Source organism: Quercus lobata, chromosome 7 (assembly GCF_001633185.2).
Source record: "Quercus lobata isolate SW786 chromosome 7, ValleyOak3.0 Primary Assembly, whole genome shotgun sequence".
NCBI classification, from domain to species: Eukaryota; Viridiplantae; Streptophyta; class Magnoliopsida; order Fagales; family Fagaceae; genus Quercus; species Quercus lobata.
The window spans coordinates 5769247-5793493 of record NC_044910.1 but is presented as its reverse complement, the minus strand read 5'-3'; the positions used below and the strand labels follow the sequence as shown (position 1 = coordinate 5793493).

Sequence of the window (24247 nt, the reverse complement as noted above, 5' to 3'; positions counted from 1 at the left end):
ATTGACAACTTGCCAGAGAACTTAGGGAATCTCAAAGGTTTGAAATTTCTTCATTTGAGTGGAACAGCTATAGAAGGGTTGCCATCTTCAATTGAACGTTTGACTAGCCTTACTTCATTGACTCTCAAAAATTGTAAGAATCTTGTGTGTCTTCCTAGCACCATTTGTAGTTTGAATTCACTTGAATGCCTTGTTCTTTGTGGGTGCTCAAATTTTGATAACTTGCCAGAGAGCCTAGGGAATCTCAAAGGTCTCAAGGAGCTTGATTTGAGTGGAACGGCTATAAAAGAGTTGCCTTCAACAATTGATGGTTTAACAACCCTTACTTCATTGACTCTCACAAATTGTAACCATCTTCTGTGTCTTCCTAGCACCATTTGTAGTTTGAATTCGCTTGAATTCCCTCATCTTTATGGGTGCTCAAATTTTGAAAACTTGCCGGAGAACCTAGGGAATCTCAAAGATCTCTATCATCTTGATTTGAGTGGAACATCTATAAAAGATCTGCCTTCATCAATTGATGGTTTGACAACCCTTATTTCATTGACTCTTATAGATTGTAAGAATCTTGTGTGTCTTCCTAGCACCATTTGTAGTTTGAATTCGCTTCAATGCCTTGTTCTTTGTGGGTGCTCAAATTTTGACAACTTGCCGGAGAACCTAGGGAATCTCAAAGGTCTCAATCGTCTTGATTTGAGTGGAACAGGGATAAAAGAACTGCCTTCATCAACTGATGGTTTGACAACCCTTACTTCATTGTCTCTTAAAGATTGTAAGAATCTTGTGTGTCTTCCTAGCATCATTTGTAGTTTGAATTCGCTTGAATGCCTTGATCTTTGTGGGTGCTCAAATTTTGACAACTTGTCGGAGAACCTAGGGAATCTCAAAGGTCTCAATCGTCTTGATTTGAGTGGAACAGGGATAAAAGAGCTGCCTTCATCAACTGATGGTTTGACAACCCTTACTTCATTGATTCTTAAAGATTGTAAGAATCTTGTGTGTCTTCCTAGCACCATTTGTAGTTTGAATTCGCTTGAATGCCTTGTTCTTTGTGGGTGCTCAAATTTTGACAACTTGCCGGAGAACCTAGGGAATCTCAAAGGTCTCAATCGTCTTGATTTGAGTGGAACAGGGATAAAAGAGCTGCCTTCATCAACTGATGGTTTGACAACCCTTACTTCATTGACTCTTAAAGATTGTAAGAATCTTGTATCTCTTCCTAGCACCATTTGTAATTTGAATTCACTTGGAAGGCTTGATCTTTGTGGGTGCTCAAATTTTGATAACTTGCCGGAGAACCTTGGGAATCTCAAAGGTCTCAATTGTCTTGATTTGAGGGGAACATCTATAAAAGAGCTGCTTTCATCAATTGATGGTTTGATAACCCTTACTTCATTGATTCTTAACGATTGTAAGAGTCTTGTGTGTCTTCCTAGCACCATTTGTAGTTTGAATTCGCTTCAATTCCCTAATCTTCGTGGGTGCCCAAATTTTGAAAACTTGCCGGAGAACCTAGGGAATCTCAAAGATCTCTATCGTCTTGATTTGAGTGGAACATCTATAAAAGATCTGCCTTCATCAATTGATGGTTTGACAACCCTTACTTCATTGACTCTTAAAGATTGTAAGAATCTTGTGTCTCTTCCTAGCACCATTTGTAATTTGAATTCACTTGAAGGGCTTGATCTTTGTGGGTGCTCAAATTTTGACAACTTGCCGGAGAACCTAGGGAATTTCAAAGGTCTCAAGAACCTTCACTTGAATGGAACAGCTATAAAAGAGTTGCCTTCATCAATTGATGGTTTGACAACCCTTACTTCATTGACTCTTAATGATTGTAAGAATCTTGTGTGTCTTCCTAGCACCATTTGTAGTTTGAATTCGCTTTTTTGGCTTGGTCTTTGTGGGTGCTCAAATTTTGATAACTTGTCAGAGAACCTAGGGAATCTCAAAGGTCTAAAGGTGCTTGATTTGACTGGAACAGCTATAAATGAGCTGCCTTCATCAACTGATGGTTTGACAACCCTTACTTCATTGATTCTTAATGATTGTAAGAATCTTGTGTGTCTTCCTAGCTCCATTTGTAATTTGAATTCACTTGGAAGGCTCAATCTTTGTGGGTGCTCAAATTTTGATAACTTGCCAGAGAACCTTGGGAATCTCAAAGGTCTCAATCGTCTTGATTTGAGGGGAACATCTATAAAAGAGCTGCCTTCATCAATTGATGGTTTGACAACCCTTACTTCATTGACTCTTAACGATTTTAAGAATCTTGTGAGTCTTCCTAGCACCATTTGTAGTTTGAATTCGCTTTTTCAGCTTGGTCTTTGTGGGTGCTCAAATTTTGACAACTTGCCGGAAGAACCTAGGGAATCTCAAAGGTCTCAAGGTGCTTGATTTAAGTGGAACAGCTATAAATGAGCTGCCTTCATCAATTGATGGTTTGACAACCCTTACTTCATTGATTCTTAACGATTGTAAGAATCTTGTGTGTAGCACCAAGAATCACTTGTGTGCTCAAATTTTCTTCCTAGTCTCAACCATATAAAAGAGCTGTCAAATGGTTTGACAAATTCACTGTAAGAATCTTGTGTGTGCATTTGTAGTTTGAATTCACTTGTATGGCTTGTTCTTCGTGGGTGCTCAAATTTTGACAACTTGCCGAAGAACCTAGGGAATCTCAAAGGTCTCAAGGTGCTTGATTTGAGTGGAACAGCTATAAATGAGCTGCCTTCATCAATTGATGGTTTGACAACCCTTACTTCATTGATTCTTAACGATTGTAAGAATCTTGTGTGTCTTCCTAGCACCATTTGTAATTTGAATTCACTTGTGTGGCTTGTTCTTCGTGGGTGCTCAAATTTTGACAACTTGCCGAAGAACCTAGGGAATCTCAAAGGTCTCAAGGTGCTTGATTTGAGTGGAACAGCTATAAATGAGCTGCCTTCATCAATTGATGGTTTGACAACCCTTACTTCATTGATTCTTAACGATTGTAAGAATCTTGTGTGTCTTCCTAGCACCATTTATAGTTTGAATTCGCTTGAATGCCTCGGTCTTTGTGGGAGCTCTAATTTTGACAACTTGCCAGAGAACCTTGGGAATCTCAACGGTCTCAATCGTCTTGATTTGAGTGGAACATCTATAAAAGCGCTGCCTTCATCAACTGATGGTTTGACAACCCTTACTTCGTTGACTCTTAATGATTGTAAGAATCTTATGTGTCTTCCTAGCACCATTTGTAGTTTGAATTCACTTGTATGGCTTGTCTTCGTGGGTGCTCAAATTTTGACAACTTGCCGAAGAACCTAGGGAATCTCAAAGCTCTCAAGGTGCTTGATTTAAGTGGAACAGCTATAAATGAGCTGCCTTCATCAATTGATGGTTTGACAACCCTTACTTCATTGATTCTTAACGATTGTAAGAATCTTGTGTGTCTTCCTAGCACCATTTGTAATTTGAATTCACTTGAAGTGGCTCGATCTTTGTGGGTGCTCAAATTTTGATAACTTGCCGGAGAACCTAGGGAATCTCAAAGGTCTCAAGAACCTTCGCTTGAGTGGAACAGCTATAAATGAGCTGCCTTCATCAATTGATGGTTTGACAACCCTTACTTCATTGATTCTTAACGATTGTAAGAATCTTGTGTGTCTTCCTTGCACCATTTGTAGTTTGAATTCACTTGTATGGCTTGCTCTTGTGGGTGCTCAAATTTTGACAACTTGCCGAAGAACCTAGGGAATCTCAAAGGTCTCAAGGTGCTTCGATTTAGTGGAACAGCTATAAATGAGCTGCCTTCATCAATTGATGGTTTGACAACCCTTACTTCATTGATTCTTAACGATTGTAAGAATCTTGTGTGTCTTCCTAGCACCATTTGTAATTTGAATTCACTTGTGTGGCTTGTCTTCGTGGGTGCTCAAATTTTGACAACTTGCCGGAGAACCTAGGGAATCTCAAAGGTCTCAAGGTGCTTGATTTGAGTGGAACAGCTATAAATGAGCTGCCTTCATCAATTGATGGTTTGACAACCCTTATTCATTGATTCTTAACGATTGTAAGAATCTTGTGTGTCTTCCTAGCACTATTTGTAATTTGAATTCACTTGAAGTGCTCGATCTTTGTGGGTGCTCAAATTTTGATAACTTGCCGGAGAACCTTGGGAATCTCAAAGGTCTTAATCGTCTTGATTTGAGGGGAACATCTATAAAAGAGCTGCCTTCATCGATTGATGGTTTGACAACCCTTACTTCATTGACTCTTAGTGATTGTAAGAATCTTGTGTGTCTTCCTAGCACCATTTGTAGTTTGAATTCACTTGAAGTGCTCGCTCTTCGTGGGTGCTCAAATTTTGACAACTTGCCGGAGAACCTAGGGAATCTCAAAGGTCTCAAGGTGCTTGATTTGAGTGGAACAGCTATAAATGAGCTGCCTTCATCAATTGATGGTTTGACAACCCTTACTTCATTGATTCTTAGCGATTGTAAGAATCTTGTGTGTCTTCCTAGCACCATTTGTAATTTGAATTCACTTGAAGTGCTCGATCTTTGTGGGTGCTCAAATTTTGATAACTTGCCGGAGAACCTAAGGAATCTCAAAGGTCTCAAGAACCTTCGCTTGAGTGGAACAACTATAAATGAGCTGCCTTCATCAATTGATGGTTTGACAACCCTTACTTCATTGACTCTTAACGATTGTAAGAATCTTGTGTCTTCCTAGCACCATTTGTAGTTTGAATTCACTTGTATGGCTTGTTCTTCGTGGGTGCTCAAATTTTGACAACTTGCCAGAGAACTTGGGGAATCTCAAAGGTCTCAAGGAGCTTTATTTGAGTGGAACAGCTATATAGGAGTTGCCTTCATCAATTGATGGTTTGACAACTCTAAGATGTTGCAGAAATCTTGTGTGCCTACCTAGCACCATTTGTAATTTGAAGTTGCTTAATTCTCTTGATCTTTTTGGATGCTTAAAATTTGACAACTTGCCAGAGAACATTGGAAATATGGAAGGTTAGGAGCTACTTAATTTGTGTTGGACAGCCATATAAGAGGTTCCTTCTTCCATTGTTTTCCTTAAAAATCTCAAACAGCTTCATATCTGTGGATGGAAGTTATCTGAATTTTATTCCCAGCCAGCAAGTCCTATGTCGATAGAACCTTTATGGATTTCATTATCTTACTTGCCAACAAGTCCTACCACGGAAAGAATATTTTTGCCTTCATTTATATATTATTCCCTGCAAACAAGTCCGGTTCTGGTGGGCTTATCATTGCCTTCCTTGTCAGGTCTACAATCTTTTACAGATTTGAATCTTAGTCACCGCGATCTTTGGTCAATCCCCAATGACATTGGCTGCTTGTCCTCTTTAGAATACTTAGATCTAAGTGGAAATAATTTTGTTTCCCTTCCTGAAAGCATGTCTCAACTCTCTAAATCTTGGAAGACTCTGTTTGGAGGGTTGCGAAAGTCTTCAATCATTGGAAAATGTTCCGCCAACTATTGATTCTATAATTGCAGACGATTGTACCTCACTGGAGAGATTGCCAGAACTGCAGTTTTATCTTTCTAGGTCAGATCGCACCTACTTGCAATTCCTGTTTTTCAACTGCTTCAAATTGGTTGACAATAGCATGCTTCAGGGCATTAATTACATGCTTCAGGTCTGTCTCTCTCTCTTTCTCTCTCTCCAAGTTCTAAATGTTATGCTTTGTATATTTCAAGGACAAAGTATTACACTACCAAAGAAGTTAAAAATTATTATTCCAGGAAGTGAAATTCTGAAATATTTTAACCATGAATGTACAGGTCATGAATTGAAAGTACAAGTGCCTTCTAATTTGTCTAATGCATCAATTGGAATTGCATTTTGTGTTGTTTTTGTTCCCAACAAGTGGCGTGAATGCCCTTGTGATTGGGAGCTTTCATTTAGAATCGATGGATTTCCATTGAATGAGGGAGAAATTTCTGGTTCTAGGAAAGAATATGGTACAATTGAATCACATCACCTTTGGCTGACCTATTATTCCTATTGGAATGGATTTCATCCTCTTAAGATTAGAGCATCTTCTCGGAACTTGGAGGTGGAGAAAATTGGGGTCCGATTCATATACCGGCAAGACATCAAAAATCCCAGTAAAACTATGGCACAGTGCATCAACAACAGCAGCATCATAATCCATCATGATATTGCTGATTCAATTGCAGATGGTAGCGGAAATAAGCGAAGCCATGATGAGGATGATGGGGCAGGATCTAGTGGAGAATGCTACCCTATTGTGGAACCACCGCCAAAGAGGATTCAACGGCTTGGAGGATTTATGGAGGATTCTGAGGATCCTAGTCAAAGGGAATTTTCCAATTTCTTTGCGAGTAAGTCTATCTTTGTTCTTACTTTCAAGTTTTAACTTTTAACATCTATAAGTCATTGTCTACAACTACTTGTTGGTGCTCTTTTATTTAGTGGATGCAGAGGATCAAATGTCCATGAAGCTTGAAGCCATTCACGAATGTAGTAGTTACCAAGACATCGAAGATATCAATCAAACCCTGGCACAGAACAGCAACAACAGCAGCACGCTTTATGAGGGTCTGGGTGAATCTATTGTGATATTGAACGATTCAGCCGCCGAAGGTAGAATGTCTGATTTGGAAGAATCTAGTGGAAAAGGCCACTTTAATGAAGGACCAGATCCAAAGACTTGGAGTATTTATGTCTGATTCGGAAGAATCTAGTAAAAGGGAATTCTTCGCCTGTAAGTCATCATCTTTCTCTTTGCTATTACAATTTACAAGTTTTACTGTTGTCTTTTATTTTTGGGGAGGGGAATCCAATGAAAGTGTGGCTTTTGATTGATAACAAAGAATTAGAGAGCCTTTCTTTTTGGATTTCCCATACTAGTATTAATAATTAAATAAATTATTATATAAAAAAAAAAAGCAAAGTATTCTGCAAGTTGTACCTTAGCATTACCTTTGGCACTCATATAGCCACATTTTTTTTAAAATCAGGTTGAATAATACAAATTTTTCTTGTTGTCTTGTTGGGGCACTTTTATATAATGGAAGGAAGGGATCAAACGTCCAAGAAGCTTGAAGCCTATTGCGGCGGTAAGAGGGATAGTTAGCAGAGCCACGTTGAAGAATTAGCCAAGTAGGATCTCTCCTTTCACTCAAAATGGTCAGCTATTTAAATTAACTGTCAAATGGCTCTTATTATTGATTAAATATTTTTTTTTGTCCTGCAAATGTTCTGTTGAACTTCTATTCCTATACAAATATATATTGAAATCTAATTATTTCCAGATTCCTAGTGAAAAAGCGCTCAAGGAACAAGTGTGCTCTACATTCCAAGATCTTCCTGCACAGTACACATTTTAGATCACTGGTATAACCCCAATGTAGCATTTTGTCCTGAGTGCTTAATTTGTTCCTTGTTAGTTTTTTTTTTTTTTTTTTTGCTGGCAGCATTATGTATGACTTGAGTACCATACTTCTGAATTAGGATTCCATCTGGATGTTACCAATCATGCCATAGGAAAATGATACAACCTGATCCCACTTCAAACTTCAGTAATGTCCTGACAATGCAACTAAGGTTGCGTTTGGTTCAATGTAAATCGAATTCCGAGTGTAAAATGAATGCAGAGGAAAGTGAATTCCCGTAAAGAAAATGAAATCCGGGTGTTTGGTTCTGCAATGGAAAATAGTCCAGAAAACGATTTTCGGTGTTTGGTAACATTCTGAAAATGCTATTTTCCTATAAATTTTTCACATTTTCTCAGCCATTTTCTCAGATCCTAAACAAATTTTATAACAGAAAAATTCTCACATTTTCTTAGGATCCAAACAAATATTATTACAGAGAATCAAAATATATAAACAATCAAAAATTAAAATCACAAGACCAATCGTGAGAGAGGGACAGAGAGAGAGAGATTAAGTGACAGAGAGAGATCGGTTCGTGGTTGACTTGGTGGTGGCAACGGTAGTGGTGACATGGACACGGTGGGTCGATCTAAAGGCGGCGGCTCGATCTAGGACTGGGTCACCCACTGGGTGGTTCGATCTAGGAGTGGGTTGCGCACATGGTGGACAAATTGGCTTAGGGGTGGGTTGCTCATGGTGGTCCGATTGGCTCAGGGGTGGGTCGTTCACTGGGGTCATGGACTCACGGTGGTCCGATCTATTTTCCGGTGGCTACCCTGAGAACGAGGGATGGATCGGCAGAGGACGAGGACGAGGACAAGGGATGGGTTGACGAAGTACCCTCTCTTTGCTCGGCTTGAGGGATGGGTCTTCTTTCTTTGGGTGTGAGTCTGGTGAGGATGTGCTTCAGGTGGAGTGATCTGGGCGGAGGGGGCGGCGGCGGGGGCAACATGATCTGTGCTGGCCTTGGCTTGGCTGTGCGGCCGTCTTGTGTTGGACTGTGTGTGGAGTTGAGGTAGTGTGTGGGTTGGAGCTGAAATGAGGTTGGTGCGTGTGTGAGAGGAGTGTGTGAGGAATGAGTAATTCCGGAAGGCATTTGAAGGTAAATTGGGAACGGAAATGATTTTATGGGTTGGCAAGGATTTTTTCGGTCAAACTGAATTCTATTTTCAGTTTGACTTTATTTTCAGGTGATGCCAAACATGGACCCGAGTGTAAAATATTTTTCGGAAATCATTTATACCTAAAACAAACACAGCCAAAGAGTAAGAATTTCCGCCTATCCCTGAGTGCTACTTGAGGAATGTTAACAAACCAGAAACTCTTGTATTTCAAAAGGTTTTATTTAACACAAGCTACCTAAATTGAGCCTGCCTTAGCAAAGAGATTCCATATATGTCTCATTATGGTTTCTTAGTTCCATTCTTGCACCTCTTTCAAACCTAATCCACCTTCTCTTTAGCTTGCATACAACATCCCAAGATACTGTAGCCCTCTAAAGCTCCTTTCCTTTCCATAGGTAACTGCTCAATATCTGTGCAATAGCCTTGATAAAATTCTTTGGCAATATGAAGATGCTGGACTAGTTAAACCTAAAGGCTATAAAGAACTGGAGCCATCCTGCGAAGGAAAGGTTCCTTGCTGTCCAGGATTCAATTCTGCTTGTTATCTTATCGAGAAGGAGCAAACATACTTTTGCACCAGGTCTTCGAGAAATTAGAGAAACCCTGAGCTATCTTACAAGTGGTGAGCCTTTTTGAATTGCAAGAGCTCAAATATTCACTTCTTCATTCCGTCAGGAGCAGCAGCACAGAAAACCTTAATCTTTTGAGAGTTAGCAGCCACACCAGACATATTTCCTAAACTCCCCCAGATATTATGAAAAACATACTGCAAACTAGGAGCTTATGTTTACGGGTGCTTCTGGATTTACATTTCCCATCCAATCAATCCAACATAAACAAATAGCTTTAGGGTGGAAAGGTACCATTCTCGTGCCAGTTGACACAACCTTGAACAGTGAACCATCTCAAAGGATCTACTGGGGTATGGCAGCTGTTTTGTGGCTAAAGCAGAGATCATTGCACCAAATCCTTGCTCTTAATGCAAATTGAATCTGTTTCTCATGCCCATCTTTGGGAGCAAAGGACATTATTTGTATATCCAAGGGGAGTAGGTAAGTAGAGAAGGTGGCAACCACACAACAAACTTCCAAAACCAGAACTACCCCTGCAGCATGCAGGTCACTTTGGTCTCACTTTTAGTCATATTCCCTAACTTGAATGTACAACAAAATTTAGTATGTTAAAAGTATGACCAAAAACAAGTATTGATCCTGACACAAAATTTAGATGTCATGCACACACACATCACAAATACATGTATGTATGTATGTACATAGGTAGTAGTAAGAAGTTAATAAGTTAGCATGACAACAAGCTTTCTAGCTAGTCCTTTACTATATGTTGACAAATCTTTAGCAACAGGTTGGTGGAATCTTCTGGTGGTGGAGGGAAATGTCTCTCTAGGTCTTCTCTTCTAGAAACATCCAAGAACAGCAAATTCTTTACATAAGAAATATCACGGCCTGGAAGTAACTCGTTGAATGTCAATGGGCACACACTCATCCCAATTCTAAGGATCAAAAGTGGCATTTCAATAAGAACAACCTTGTTTGTAAATGTAGAAATACCTGCAAGTTTAAATTACAACAATAACAACCAGAAGAACACAAAGTTGCAGAGCTCAGAAATATACCAAGGCATCTACTGCAGCATGCTCTCTAAGGATCATGATCCTGACGATTCAGCCTCAGAAGGTAGCAGAACTAAGCGAAGGCATGATGAGGATGATGGGGCTGGACACCTAGTGGAGAAGGCTACTCTAATGAGGAACCACAGCCAAAATGAATTTATAAAGTCGGAGAATTTATTGCTGATTCTGAGGATTCTAGTCAAAGGGAAATTTTCGACTTCGTTGCCAGTAAGTGATCATCTTTCTTCTTACTACTTTACAAGTCATCATCATTTTTTTTTTTTGGGACATATACTATTTTATTTTTTTTAAATTGTTAACTTCAAAGTATTGGGCTAGTTGTACCTTAGAATTACCTGTTAACACTCACAGCAAAATCAACCTAAACTCAAAAATTAAAATCATACCATATTGCTTTTCTTTTTTTAGTTTTTTTTTTAATAATCTGGTTGGAGTTATACAAATTTTTTTGATGTCTTGTTGGTGAACTTTGATTTAGTACGAGGATAGTATGAAATGTCCTAGACGCTTGAATCCATTCACGGAGGGAAGAGGGATAGTTACCAAGACATTGAAGATCTCAATTAAACTATGGCACAGTTAAGCATCAACAACAGAACACTCTGAGGATCTGGGTGATCTCCGCCATGATCTTTGTGATTCAACCGTAGAAGGTAGCAGAAATAAGTGAAGCCGTGATGAGGATGGCGGGACTGGACCAAGTGGAGAAGGCTACTCTAGAGACGAACCCCATCCAAAGACTTGGAGGATGTATGGCTGATTCTAAAGAATTTAGTACAAGGAATGTTTCGACTTCTTTTCCTGTAAGTCATCATCTTTCTTCTTGTATTATAGTTTACAAGTCTTGATATTCTCTTTTATTTTTTTGAGGTGGGGAATCCAATGAAATGAAAGTGTGGGTTTTGATTGTCAGGTTTAAATTGGCATGATCAAAAATTTAAATTTGTCATATGTCTAAATTGGGGTTTTTCTTTTTAGATTTTTACCCCTGTTTTTGTACATATACTATCATTGAGAGAAGGAAAAAAAGAAAGTTCAAAGTATTGTGCTGGTTAACATTACTTTTGGCACTCACATCCTAATCACCCCAAACTCAAAAATTAAATTCATTCCATGAATCCATGCACTTGTTTCTTTAAACTTTTTTTCATCAGGTTTGAATAATACAAAATTTTCTTCTTGTTGGGGCACTTTTTATATAATGGTAGGAGAGGATCCAAGAAACTTGAAGCCTATCGCAGTGGTAAGAGGGAAAGTCACAAGAGGGACGTTGAAAAATTAGCTCAAACCCACCTTGGCACTCACTAGACCGGTCAAGAGTTAACTGAGGGTTCCTTTTTAATGTATGTATGTCAATGTGTGTATATATATGTGTGGCTTTGTTTAATTGGTTTTATAGAGTTTAGGTAGTGGAATTAGTGTAGAGAAATTAAAGTTCTCTTGTCCCATGCTTTTGTGCTATTTTGTAATCTCCTACTAGTGAAATTTTCTGTTGGACACTGTTTGTGGATGTAGGCCTAAAGCCGTACCATGTAAATCTTTGTGTTCCATGTGTGATTGTCTTTTCTATTTCTATTTGGCATAACATACTATTATTTTGTTCACACAACAAATAAGCATAAAATAACCTACTATTAGTTTGTTACGCAACAAATAAGCATAAAAGCTTCCACCAACTCAATAGTTTGTGATTGGAGCAATGTCTACTTATGAGATGAAGTTGCATTGTTGTAACGATTGAGTGCCCTGTTGGGCTTGGAAAGTGTGGTTGCAAATGTAGCTGTTTGTACTTTGGTAGCAGAGAGGTGGGGTTGTTTGAGTTTTGTTTTTGCTGGGCTGTTATTTGTGTCCAGCTTTGTTTGAAGTTTTTTCTTCTAGTGTTTTGATAAATAAAAATTATTTATTCATTAAAAAAATTCTCCTGAGGTTTGTTGTATTAATATATTTCTCTTGGGATGTTGGTTCAGCTAGTGACAAACAAAATTACCCAAGAACCCTAGTGATAAGTTGCTACATTTTTTATCATCTTGAAGTTGTGACATCAGCAGAAGAAATCAAGCCACTTGACAGTATCATTATCTTCAAAAGCAATGAGTAACTTGATCATCTTAAGCAGCCATCTAAACCACCTTCCTAACAAGCTTTATTGCTGCTTTTCACACAACCTTGTCAATTACTCAACTGTGCTCTTAGCATATTCATATTCCTCTTCCTCCTCAACTCTCATTTCTTCTTTCTCTAATGTCTTTCTAGCTAGAAACAGAATCTTTCTCTAATGTCTCTTTAATGCGCCTTAAAGAGAGAAAATTGCCTGCTGTACGAATCTATTGCCTTTCCCAATAATTTATTTTAAAATTTTTAAGGGCTTATTAGTTTTGAATTAGTTACCTTAAAAAATCAAAGAGCCACAACTATTAAATGAAAGAAAGAGGTCTTTGTCCTTGGAACAAGACCAAACTCCCATTGGAGCCGTTCTCTTCCTCGGCAACAGTATTAACCCAGACCCAGAGCGACGAGTCCGTACAAAAAGGATGCTCTTTCTCTAACTCTTCGACTGTATCCATTTTAATACAAAGAAATGGAGTATTATGGTTTCTTAACCTTCAATGCATCAGACATTTATGAATCGTTTTAACTTTATTTAGTTTTACTGATCCGTTAATGTTGATAATTGCTTTAGTTTGAGTGTTGTTGGTTTTGAAATTCAATTTGGATTACAAGAGTCTATTAATTTGTTTCCACCTAATTATTTTTTTATGTAATTTCTTAGCCCCCCAAGGAGCTTAAATATAATTGCAATCTTGTGATTTTGTTTTTCTAAAGGTGATACAATGAAGATTGAGGAAGCAAAGAGCACATTCTCCTAAGGAAATGTAAGTAAATTCTTTTTCCTTTCTTTTAGTGAATTTTCTTTTTTTGAATAATTTTAATATTATTTTTTCTATGATTAATGTTGCATGTTTGTTTTCTATTTGATAACAAGATAGCATCTTTTTTTTTTTTAATCTTTTTTGGCTTGAGAACAAGTTAATATCTTTATTTGATATCTAATTGTGTGGTCTTTTTTTTTTCTCCATTCTTTGAGGTTTGCATGTGAAACGATTTCTGGGTTTGTGAGGGTTTGTGAAATTGAAGGGTTTTTATTTTATTTTGTCCTGCAACAAAATATATATATAGTGGTACTTCATGTTGGTGCTTTTGCTCCTAAGATTGGCCTTTTGATTATGTTATAGTGATCTCCTCCGCTATTATTGACCCGTTGCAAGTTGAGAGCACAATTCAACTCTCCATCAACAATGAAGCAAAAGTAGTGTATTCCTAATGGAAGCATCATAGTAACAGAAGCAATTTTTCCTATATTCTGCAAGTCCTCCCTGTTGAAGAAAGAAAGAAAGAAAGGGGGGAGTTCATCAATATCAAATTATGAAGTTAAAGGAGAAAAATAGATTAAGTTGAAACTTGGAAAATGAAAAGTTATGTTACTTAGTCTGCCAGTTGTTCCACGATCCCACCACAGATACTACATTGCCACCACCATACCATGTGATTTCAACAGAAATCAATCTTCCACCGAAGTAATTCTCATTATGCACCATGCTTCCTGGCAATGGATGCCGCTTTTTAGACTATATAAATTCACAAGGTGTAAATTCACGAGGTGTTGGCATGGGAGTCACAAAAACCTACAGGTAAAATGTAAAATGAGCTTAAATCCTCATATAAACATTTTGTGCATTGTTTACATTGTTTTTAAAGTAAAACTTCCATTATCATTTTTAATAGTATCTCTAATACATTTACATTTTATTGCAGCTGTGCGGTATAACAATGTCCAAAGGATACAGCTTTCTTGATCAAATATCTTATGCTAAGGAGACATGGAGAATTAGAGTGAGAATATGCAGAATGTGGAAAGCAGTGAATAAGAGAAGTGGAAATAACTTCATCAGTCTTGACATGATCTTTATCGATGAAAAGGTTATCATACTTGACAACAATAAAATGTTTGAATCTTTCAACTATTAGTTGTATTTGTAATATAATATATAAACTAACTTTTGACTTCCATTTCCCTTTTTACAGAAAAGCTTAATGCATGCAATTGTAAGAAAGAATGTGTTTCAGAAATTTAGTACCATCCTACGTGAATGAGGAACCTTTATCACTTCAAACTTTAAAGTAATCGTGACAAATAAAGGTTATAGACTGGTTTCAAATGACCTGAACATCATTTTCCTCTTAACAACTTCGGTTAAGGAGTGCAATGAAGAAAGTGAACTCATACCTATGCATGCCTTTGAATTTGCAACATATGATTGTATCAACAATCGTTTGAATGACAATTCTTACCTAACAGGTAAATTATGTTTTACTTCACCTCTTCCCCATTTTAATTAATCAAAATTCATCCTTCAAACATTATTTTTTACGTGTACAAACTTGCAGATATGATTGGCAAACTTACTGCTGTTGGACCCATTGAACAAGTTCACTTTCACAACGGCTCTACAAATATAAGAAATCTCCAAATTCTACTACCTGAGTAATGAACATTTCATTTTACTCCCATTTACCTCAAAATAATTCTTTTGTTTCTTCATGTGACTCTGTTTGCCATTCTGACAAAATTAAATGATAAAAGAAATATATGAATGTCTCTGAACCCATGCACTTTTATTTCTATTCATCTTCCTTCCAACTGGGTTTGAGCCCACCACCCTATTTATATGAAAAACTATCCTTTTTTAATATTTGAACTATAAATATCTACTTGAAAAGTACTTCTATCTCAGTTTGAACACTAATGACCAGATTGGACTTTTGAACCTAGCTGTGTTGCACATTTATGGTTATAGAGTTCAACTCTATTATAATTAATCAAATATAAATGTTAAGTTTTATTTCAGTAACATTCAATAATTATTATTAATTTTATAGTATGGATGGGAAGCCGGGTTGGTCTAGTCTTGCACACACTATTAAGTTGACTAGGTACCATTTCTAAATGGAGTTTAGAGAGGGTTGCACTGAATATAATTCTATTTAAAAATTGAACATGAGATGCACATTGCACCCATCATAAAAGTTATACTTGAATTTCAAATTGCATATTTTGAAATGTTTCAGACTATTTAATGGAGATGGTTTCAGTAATATTGGACTCAATGCTACAATAGGTATTGGTTATGGCATGTGATTTTGGCAGGCCTGCCATGAAACCATGCTATTAAGTATCAAAACTTTGAAAATTATTTAATAATGTTCCCAATTCCTTTATGTGATCACTTATTCAACACGTTTATCTGTTAAGTATGAGTTTACTATGGTTCTATTATTCAATTAAATTTGTAGGCTTCCTATGTGTTCCCTTTTACTTTACATGGTTGTGTAAATATAGAGGTGAATTGCTTATTCAAGTTTTCCACTCTTTCAATTATTAACACTAGGATTGTTTTTACTACTGTATTTAATCATGAATGGTAGCAAATCTCACATTTTAATGTCTTTTGAATGCTATAATGTACCATTAGGGACAAAGAGCTAAAAATATCATTGTGGGATGAAAGTGCTGAAACAATTACTGAAAATGACTTCAAAGAAGATGAAGGTCCTTATATAATTATTGTTACTTCAACAACTGTAAAAGCATTCCAAGGTACTGAAAGATAGGTAGTATATGTATATATAACACTTTTTATATAATAAAAAAAAAAATGTGTATAACAAATTCTTCAATGTGTTTTATGGTTTTTTTAATAAGGGAAACTGAATCTTAACACCACAAGTGCAACTAAAATTTACGTCAATTTGGACATTGCAGAGGTTTCTGAGCTCATTGACAGGTTCATAAACATTTACTTTACTAATTCTCTATGATGGATTATGAATGGATTTTTTTAATTAAAAATTTTATCTCTTCCTTTCTTCAGATATAAAGTTGCTGAGGATGAATACGATAATGTTGTTCGATCTATTCCAGCACATGACAAAAAACCCAAATTTGAATCAGAATTGATATTGCAAACTACGATGTCATTGGCAGAAATTAAAGCACTGGAATGGGTGGAAGGAGTCAAGGTTTTCTTTATCTTGAACTATTTCAAATCTAAATCTTTATTATTCAAACAAAACTAACTAGAATGACTAATTTTGCAGGAAAGATTTTTTACCTGTCATGCGGATATTGTAAACATAGAAACAAAATTTGGGTGGAATTATATCTCATGTCAACTTTGCAAGCGAAAAGTAAAACAATAAAATAATATGTTTTGGTGCAACAGTTTCAATTCTGAATCTCAGTTCCCTATGCCTAGGTGACTAAATTCTACATTGTTTATACTATATAACTGTTCAAATGACTGCATAGGAAAACAAAATGAAGCACACTTTCTAACTTCTCTCATTACTATATACAGTTACAAACTACAAATCCAAGTGAAGGATCATACTGGGATAGCTTCTTTTGTTCTTTTTGATAAAGATGCAGAAAAAATAATTCAAAAAACTGCTATGGAACTTTCTTCAAAAGTATCTAATCTAAATTCTTAACCACTTCCAATTTTATGCTTAAACATTATGTTTTTATTATACTAACAATTTATGGGCCTTACATCATGTTGTGCAGAATCAAGAGCCAAATAAATTACCTCAAGAAATTCAAAGCTTGCTTGGAAAAATAAATTACCTCAAGAAATTCAAAGCTTGCTTGGAAAATCTTATACATTCCAAATAAAAGTTGATGATTACAATGTCAAAGAGGGATGGGAAGTTTACACTGTCACAAGTGTCTTTAAATTTGAGTCTAACAAACACTCAGGAAATGTTGTTGCTGACAACATTCAGATTAAACCATCAGAAACACTGTTCAGCCATGACCAAACTATTGCAAACAATTCTATTGCTACTTCAGATATTAAATTACTTACAAGCTTGAAGGATGTAACCGATGACAACCTAATAGATGACGTCTTTGGAAATACACAATTGGTAAGAAGACAAAAACTCATTATTAATTGCTTCATCATAACCTTTCTTACTAATAATGTTTTTTTGTTAACCTTATTAGAAATTTAAATATTTATGCACAATGAACAATGAATCTGAAAAATGTATTCTCCCCTTACTGTGCAGAAAGATCTTACAAAAAAAAGAACCTCCAAACAAACTTCAAACAACACAGGCAGCTCCCAGAATAAGAAGAAGTGATTGCATATCACATGTCCTAATAATTTTACTTCTACTATGTAATACATGGAAAAATTAAACTTGCGTATTAAGTTGTGCATTTGTATAAACTGAGTTACTGCAACTTAACAATGGTGGTGGATTTTGTTTTGATTATGATTTGGAAAGACTTGGAATGGTGCACTGGTTGTTTGGCACTGAATGTGTTTGTGTTTGCTATGTATTGGACAGCTTCTTATAAATTGTTTGAACTCCACACAATTTCAGCTGTACCATTTCATGATATATTATGATTGTTTACATTTCAGTTGATTTTATATCACATATACAAGAAACTTTTTACTATAATTAATCTCTACTTTGTTTTAATTGGAATTCTTACAATACAAATATGTAAGTACATATATGTAATTGCAGGGGCATCATTCAATGTCTTCTTCTATTTCTTCAGATATTCAGCTTTTATGTACTGCATATCAATCTCAGTACTTGTCACAATTACCCTTATAAGGGTAGTGTCATCAGTCCCCAAGCTAAAACTAGAGATATGGTCCATATGGAAACGGACAGAATAGTTTGACAAAGCATAATTTCATTCCTATCTAATGTTAGTATAAAAATAGTGAATATAGTCATAAATCAATGAGTTAAGTCCACTTTTGTTCTGTTGGTTTCTAATCGTTACAATGGAAGAACTTATAATTTATTGGAATAATGTGAGGGATATTTAGCAGCTCATAATAAAAGGAAATTATGCAAAAGCTTTATAGAATTATCATGATGCTGTCCAACTACAAATTGATCCATGTTTATGTACAATAACATGGGCCTTATCCACACAGGGAACAGAAAATATGTGTAAGCTTTGGCATACCTCATTATTTTAGGGTGCTGAAATGCCTTCAAAAACCAAACTAATTCCCATTGGTTTTTACATTAGAATGAATTTTTTTTTTTTTTTTTCAATTAAGGAAATCATTCCGGACTACTATTCTTCAAACTTAAAGTAGTTAACAGTACTAAAATCATCCAACATAAAGGGATACACGTGTACCAGATAACTCTACTATTGCCTCTTTTATTTTCCACAAAATGATCAATGATAAAACCTGAATAGCAAAAAGTACTATTTACGTTAACTACTTAGCATGAAACTACCAGTTTGTGAAATTACTATTATGAAAAACTTATACATTGTAATCAAATTCACCAAAGAGAAACAACAATTAAACCCAGAATGTGGGATGATACCTTACCAAAGTATCTCACTGGATTTTCTGAGCAGCTTAAAATTGTCAAGAGAGCATATTCAAAAAGCCCCGATGACTCGCCCTTCACGGCCTAAATTTCAACATTGAATAAGCACTTCTTTTCTTCGGGCAAAAGATTTTTTTTTTTTTTTTTTATATAAATTAAAAAATACAAAAACAAAAATATAAAATTACTCAAAAAAAAAAAATATATATATATATATATATATACCTTTTTAAGTGAATTTCCATACATGTCATGGTAAGCAGAAATAATAGCAGCCAATTGTGCCCTGCTTCGTTCACTGAATATGTGGATAAAGGTCTTCTCATCAGTTCCCAATTTCTTTTCCCCTGCTTTAAAAACAGCCTTTGAATCCTTCACAGCTATCTCTTTGTCAAATTCCAGGCCTTCATAACAGGGTGTGCTTACATATGCTACCAAGAGCTACATCAAATATTTTGCATTAAGATATTGATGACTTCATTTCCTCTCATATCCTAAAAGGGATATTTTAAATTCGAAAATATCAAGCCACCCCTCATATACCAGATATTACATATATAGTTATATACTACTATACTATAAGTTAGTAATGCTGTTATAATTGCGCCTATCACTCCTACAGCATGAACTGCAAAACCCCAAAGCCAAGGAGCATTCAATGAACCGCACATCAAGTGTGCACTTTTGACCCTTTTTGGAAAATCCCAAAGGCCATAAAGTGTGCTTCTATTTCTTTCTTTCATATTTTTCCCATAAACCCTTTCAATTAGTCACTACATTTTCGTATTTTAGTGCTTCATGATCTCTGACTTTTGGTCATATTTTGGTAAAGCCATGTACTTCATTTCGATCATTGCTATTATAGCTGTCCAAATTTTGTAAAACAGAGACAATTTCCTAAAATGTTGCCTTTAAATTGTATATGATTAATTGATTATCATGTTCTCCGTTGATTATTTTTTTTCAAATTTACTATATATAAAATATAAGAAATTGAAATAGCCATTGTTTGATTTAAAATTTGAAGTGACAACCTTTGTGCAATTGCACCACTCCAATGATTTGATCTAATAGCCTACATATTACTATTTTAAATTTTCAAAGTAATTTTGATTGTATATTATAAATATTACTTCGTATAAGAAAAAGCCTTTAAATACTTCAAAAATGCACTTCCAACTAGGCTGTGCTTGCACTTTCTGTGTAGAATCTGAAATGATTGTCATGTAATAATCATTTTGTAATATGTGTTTATAGTCATGGCAAAAGCTATGAGGATACAGGAAATATACAAATGAAAAGCCCTAGCTTTTCAACGCATGATGTCTCATATAGCTTTTCAACATGAGGTTCAATTAAGATTCCATGCTTTACATTTATTTTCGTTTTGGTTAATTCATTGAACTGGTTTGTCTTACATTCTTGGGATCCGAATGGTTGAGCACTTTCTACTACTGTCAATTATTAGGGGACTGAAACAGGAGTTCAATGGACTTAATTAACCACTAACATTAACTGTGAACTATTAATATTAACAGATGGAAACAATTAAATTCATTAAGAACCAATTGCAATACAAAATTCTATATGAATTTAACAACTTCACCATCAAATTCATGTATAATCATCTCAAAATTCTTAAACACATTATTATTATGTATTGTTATTAAATATGATACTATGAACCTTAAAAAAATTATTTGCTTATAAATAGTATATCAAATGTTAACACACTATTTCAAACCAAAAAAAAAAAAATGAATACTTTAAAAAATCTTCCTAATGACATATTTGTTGAAATCTTTTCGAAAGTGGGCAAAGAATCCGCAACACTCCTGGGAAACATTAAGGTATAAAAAACTTTTTTCCCAATTTGTATCTACTTATTTATTTCCCTCTATTTAATTATGTAGTCTATTAACTTAATTTTTCCCTTTTTCTTAATTAGTTGCAAACGCTTCAACAAGTTAACGGAAAACAAGTTAGTTCTCCAACAAATTAAACTAACACATTATTTCAACCACCCAGCTCTACTACATGACAAAGAAAAAATCCTAATTTTTTCATGTTACGAAGCTGAAAATCCTGATGCGCTACTGATAGTGGGAAGCTACAAATACTTTTGAATGAACAAGTCGATGAAGGAAAAAAGTTAATTGAAAAAACTCTTCCATTTCCCAATTTTATTGCAGCTTATATTCATGGAATCATGCTACTTTGGGAGTCAAATACTGAAGGCGTTGATAACCTTTTGGAAATTTTAAATGATGAACATGGGAAGCACTAGCTTCTAAAATGCCGTAAAATGCTTCGACTACTTGCTGCGGGAACCACCCTGTATAAAATTCCAAACTTTCAAGCATGCCACAAAATTGGAATGGGACATTGGAACCGAGATGAACCTTATCCTTACGGTTACGAAGAATTTGTGGTTACATGCAAAAGATGCTCAGTCGACCTTGAAATGTTTAAGTTGGTGCATAGGCTTCTTTAATTCTCTTTTATTTTATTTTTTCCCTCTCATTGTAGCATCACTTAAATTATAAGATGCAATATTCTGTTTTTTTTTTATTAATTGTATGTTAAGCTTGGAAAAAGTTTTAAAATTATGATTTCCTTAACGGTTTGTAAAAAGGAATGCTTATCGATTGTGGAAAATTCAAAGTGTGATGAACCTTATCCTTCTGATTATCAAAAATTTGTCGTTACATCTCATTGAAACTTCATCTCTCTGCCTATAATTCTCCCATCCCCACTCCCTCTGATGTAAACATTGGTCTGTAAAGTATAAGGCTTCCCAAATGTTGTCCCAAGGAATTCAGTGTCTACTTCATCATGGAAACCTGGATGAGCTTCATTGTTGGAGATCTGCCATTGCCCAATTTAGTATACAATTACACTAATCAAATTATAATTAAAAAATCTAGTTCCTTTAAAAAATTATTATACTTGTCAATACACATAAATTTTAATTACTTTTAAAAAATTGAGTCTTTCTTAAGAATAGTAAAATTAATACCACTTATTATTTGGTCCAAATTCTGACACAGAAAGCTGTAATGACTCCTGCAGTGTAACCAAGTTGAAACTTAATGGAGCCACCAAAGTAGCCAGATCGAAATGGACGTACAAACTTGAACCCACTTCATGTTATGAAAAACCAAGCAATAAAATGGAGAATAGTTAATAAAAAATCAGGATGTGTACAAAGAAATTTAAGAGCTATATATTAAGTATACATAATGAGACTGAGTAAGACCTGAGGTACGATCAACCCAGATGGTTAATGCATTTTGGCCAAAGTTTTGATGCGAAGGACCCCAGAGGTTTTTATATCCTTTGTAAAACCTCATGGAGTTGAACCTACAGCTTCGCCAGTAGCCAGGTGAAGGTGGCCACTGAGCATTGCTTGAAGGGACAAAAAAGATCAAAAGTAGGAAAAAAAAGAAAGCCATGAAGAGGGGAAGAAAGATGAATGAAAGGAAGCTATAATGTGGAGAAAGTAGGATGATTGTGATTGTGCATGAAAGGTGAGAAAATGAGACAGAGAACTTCCAGAATTGAGACAAGGTGTACATGAAAGAAGAGTATGGCATTACTGTTCGATATAAATAACAGGATTAGTGGGTCCCTCTAAGAGAGGTACAAGCAAATGACTCATGAGGAAATTGATTATTATTAGGACTCAAAACCAATCAAATTGCTCACAATTAAAAGAAACCCTGAAGAGCTCTAGAGCTCTGCACAATAATAGACTTGGTCACAATAAGTACAGTAATACTAATAAGTAGTAAATGTATGAACCATTTCTCAAAGAGTCCAAATCTTCTATCCCACTCTTCCTGCTCCACTATATACTCCACAAATAAAAACATGCCACTTGTCTATCTAATTTATTAAATGCTAAATTTATGCCTTATATTATTTCAATTTCCTAAAATAAATAAATAAATAACTCATCATATTTAGGTAATTGAAATAATAGAATGCATAAATTTAGCATTTAATAAATTAGATGGACATGTGGCTTATTTTTATTTGTAGAGTATATAGTGGAGCAGGAAGAATGAGACAGAAGATTTAGACTCTTTCTGAGTCCAAATCTTCTATCCCACTCTTCCTGCTCCACTATATACTCCACAAATAAAAACATGCCACTTGTCTATCTAATTTATTAAATGCTAAATTTATGCCTTATATTATTTCAATTTCCTAAAATAAATAAATAAATAACTCATCATATTTAGGTAATTGAAATAATAGAATGCATAAATTTTTTTGTTCTTTTCTTTCTAAAACTACTTTCTTTCATGCTCTTAATGAAAAGAACAACCTGTTATCTTTGTTTGCATGGTTGGAAACCTACGAAAAGAAGTTGCAATGAAATGCATAAGTACTGGTAGTAGATTTTGAGAGTTTCTCAATGAAACGCAGAAGTACTGGTAGTACATTTTCAGAGTACTGGTAGTAGAGAGACTTGAGATTGGGAGTAGAGAGAACGGAGACTTCTAAGATTGAGAGTGAGATTTTGATTTAATATTGAGAAGTGAAAACAGATCTGAGATGGGATTGAACTCCTTGAAGACTTAGGTTTGCGTGTGGATTCGGTGGAACAGTGTTTGAGATGGGATTTCCCTTTCGATCTTGGCCGTTCTGAGCTTCTGTCTTCTGGTGATTTGATCTTTGCTTTTGCTGATTTGATTTTTGCTTTTGCAAACTCAGTTTCACGTGCTCACCTCAAGAATCGAGAGATATATATCTTTTTTTTTCCCTTTACTCTTAAACTTTCGGTCGGATCAGGTTATACGGATTTTCAAACCCTTAACCCACTATCCAAACAGAATATTCAGGTTTACTAAGAAAACAAACCAAATCCAACTGATCAGAGGCTTCGGGTCAACCCACTGGTCTAAGGGTCTGTCGGATTCGGCCTTAAAACAAGCCCACCTCCCCATCGAAGCAAATTAAATTAATAAGATAAATTAAAGTCACAATATTGTTAACAACATACTTCATAATTACCTTATTCATATGATAAGTTATTAACGGTAGTCAAGGAAGTAATGTTACTGTCCTAACGATGACTCCAAAAATCAATAACAATTTACTAACTCAATAATTATAAAAAATATTTATAGTGTAACATTGCTCTAATTTAATAAGAAAATTTTAATGATTCTTTTCTTTTTCGTGTCATAAAAGAAGAAAAATTATTGAATACATTGGAAGTATCATAAAAACGTATTGCTAAGTTTTGTGAATGAAATTTTCTGGTTAATAATATGAATTTAAACTTAACTGAGCATTTTAAACATAAATAGACTCATGATTTATAATATACCGCACGGGTTACATACTAGTAATAATAATAAAAGCATTGGAAGTTTCTTGTAATTTTTCCAACAGGAGCTTTGAAATTTAGTGCTCTTTTATCAGTTCCAAATTATAACAGTCCCCTACTCAGTCTTCTCTCCATCTCTCGTCAACTTCAAATTTCAGATTCAATCCCATCTCTTTCTAATTCGACGCATATTCAAAACTACGCAATTCAGGTTGGGAATCAAGTATTTTCTTCTTCCTTTAACGTATTTTCTTTTGAATCTTT

The 24247-nt window shown here is 35.3% G+C and overlaps 4 protein-coding genes across 16 annotated transcripts; 3 read left to right on the top strand and 1 right to left on the bottom strand.

Moving 5' to 3' along the window:
* On the top strand, window positions 1-3650 carry LOC115951442 (protein SUPPRESSOR OF npr1-1, CONSTITUTIVE 1-like; the record flags this gene model as incomplete). Its single annotated transcript, XM_031068648.1, has 2 exons — window positions 1-2389; window positions 2585-3650. Coding segments are annotated over 2 exons (3117 nt in total), but the record flags the coding sequence as incomplete, so codon positions are not given.
* A 405-nt stretch (window positions 3651-4055) lies between these two features.
* Window positions 4056-14034, top strand: LOC115953094. 10 transcript variants are annotated; one of them, XR_004083649.1, is made up of 10 exons: window positions 4056-5660; window positions 6205-6369; window positions 6461-6752; window positions 7009-7177; window positions 7303-7384; window positions 9912-10407; window positions 10679-11003; window positions 11409-11543; window positions 13024-13073; window positions 13434-13550. XR_004083649.1 is itself a non-coding variant. In XM_031070581.1 (9 exons), the coding sequence occupies exons 1-2, from the start codon at window positions 5703-5705 to the stop codon at window positions 6715-6717; spliced, it is 924 nt and encodes a 307-aa protein (XP_030926441.1). In that variant the 5' UTR covers window positions 5667-5702; the 3' UTR covers window positions 6718-6752; window positions 7009-7177; window positions 7303-7384; window positions 9912-10407; window positions 10679-11003; window positions 11409-11543; window positions 13024-13073; window positions 14014-14034. The 10 variants fall into 10 exon arrangements, 8 of the variants coding, with proteins under 8 accessions (XP_030926441.1, XP_030926446.1, XP_030926444.1 ...); XR_004083648.1 differs by having other exon boundaries at window positions 5806-6369; XM_031070581.1 differs by lacking the exons at window positions 4056-5660; window positions 13434-13550 and adding an exon at window positions 14014-14034 and having other exon boundaries at window positions 5667-6369.
* A 38-nt stretch (window positions 14035-14072) lies between these two features.
* On the top strand, window positions 14073-17702 carry LOC115952549. Of its 4 annotated transcripts, XM_031069717.1 has the most exons (10): window positions 14073-14178; window positions 14284-14557; window positions 14647-14743; window positions 15732-15856; window positions 15962-16043; window positions 16131-16278; window positions 16357-16514; window positions 16617-16728; window positions 16826-17187; window positions 17332-17702. In XM_031069717.1, exons 2-7 carry the CDS (start codon window positions 14488-14490, stop codon window positions 16456-16458), a joined length of 624 nt encoding a protein of 207 aa, XP_030925577.1. In that variant the 5' UTR covers window positions 14073-14178; window positions 14284-14487; the 3' UTR covers window positions 16459-16514; window positions 16617-16728; window positions 16826-17187; window positions 17332-17702. The 4 variants fall into 4 exon arrangements, 3 of the variants coding, with proteins under 3 accessions (XP_030925577.1, XP_030925578.1, XP_030925576.1); XM_031069718.1 differs by lacking the exon at window positions 16617-16728; XR_004083462.1 differs by lacking the exons at window positions 15732-15856; window positions 15962-16043.
* A 3652-nt stretch (window positions 17703-21354) lies between these two features.
* LOC115952419 (probable xyloglucan endotransglucosylase/hydrolase protein 32) lies at window positions 21355-22357 on the bottom strand. Its single transcript, XM_031069594.1, has 3 exons — window positions 21892-22357; window positions 21689-21785; window positions 21355-21510 (listed from the first exon to the last, which is right to left on the bottom strand). Exons 1-3 carry the CDS (start codon window positions 22236-22238, stop codon window positions 21355-21357), a joined length of 600 nt encoding a protein of 199 aa, XP_030925454.1. The 5' UTR covers window positions 22239-22357.
* Between the last annotated feature and the right edge of the window lie 1890 nt (window positions 22358-24247).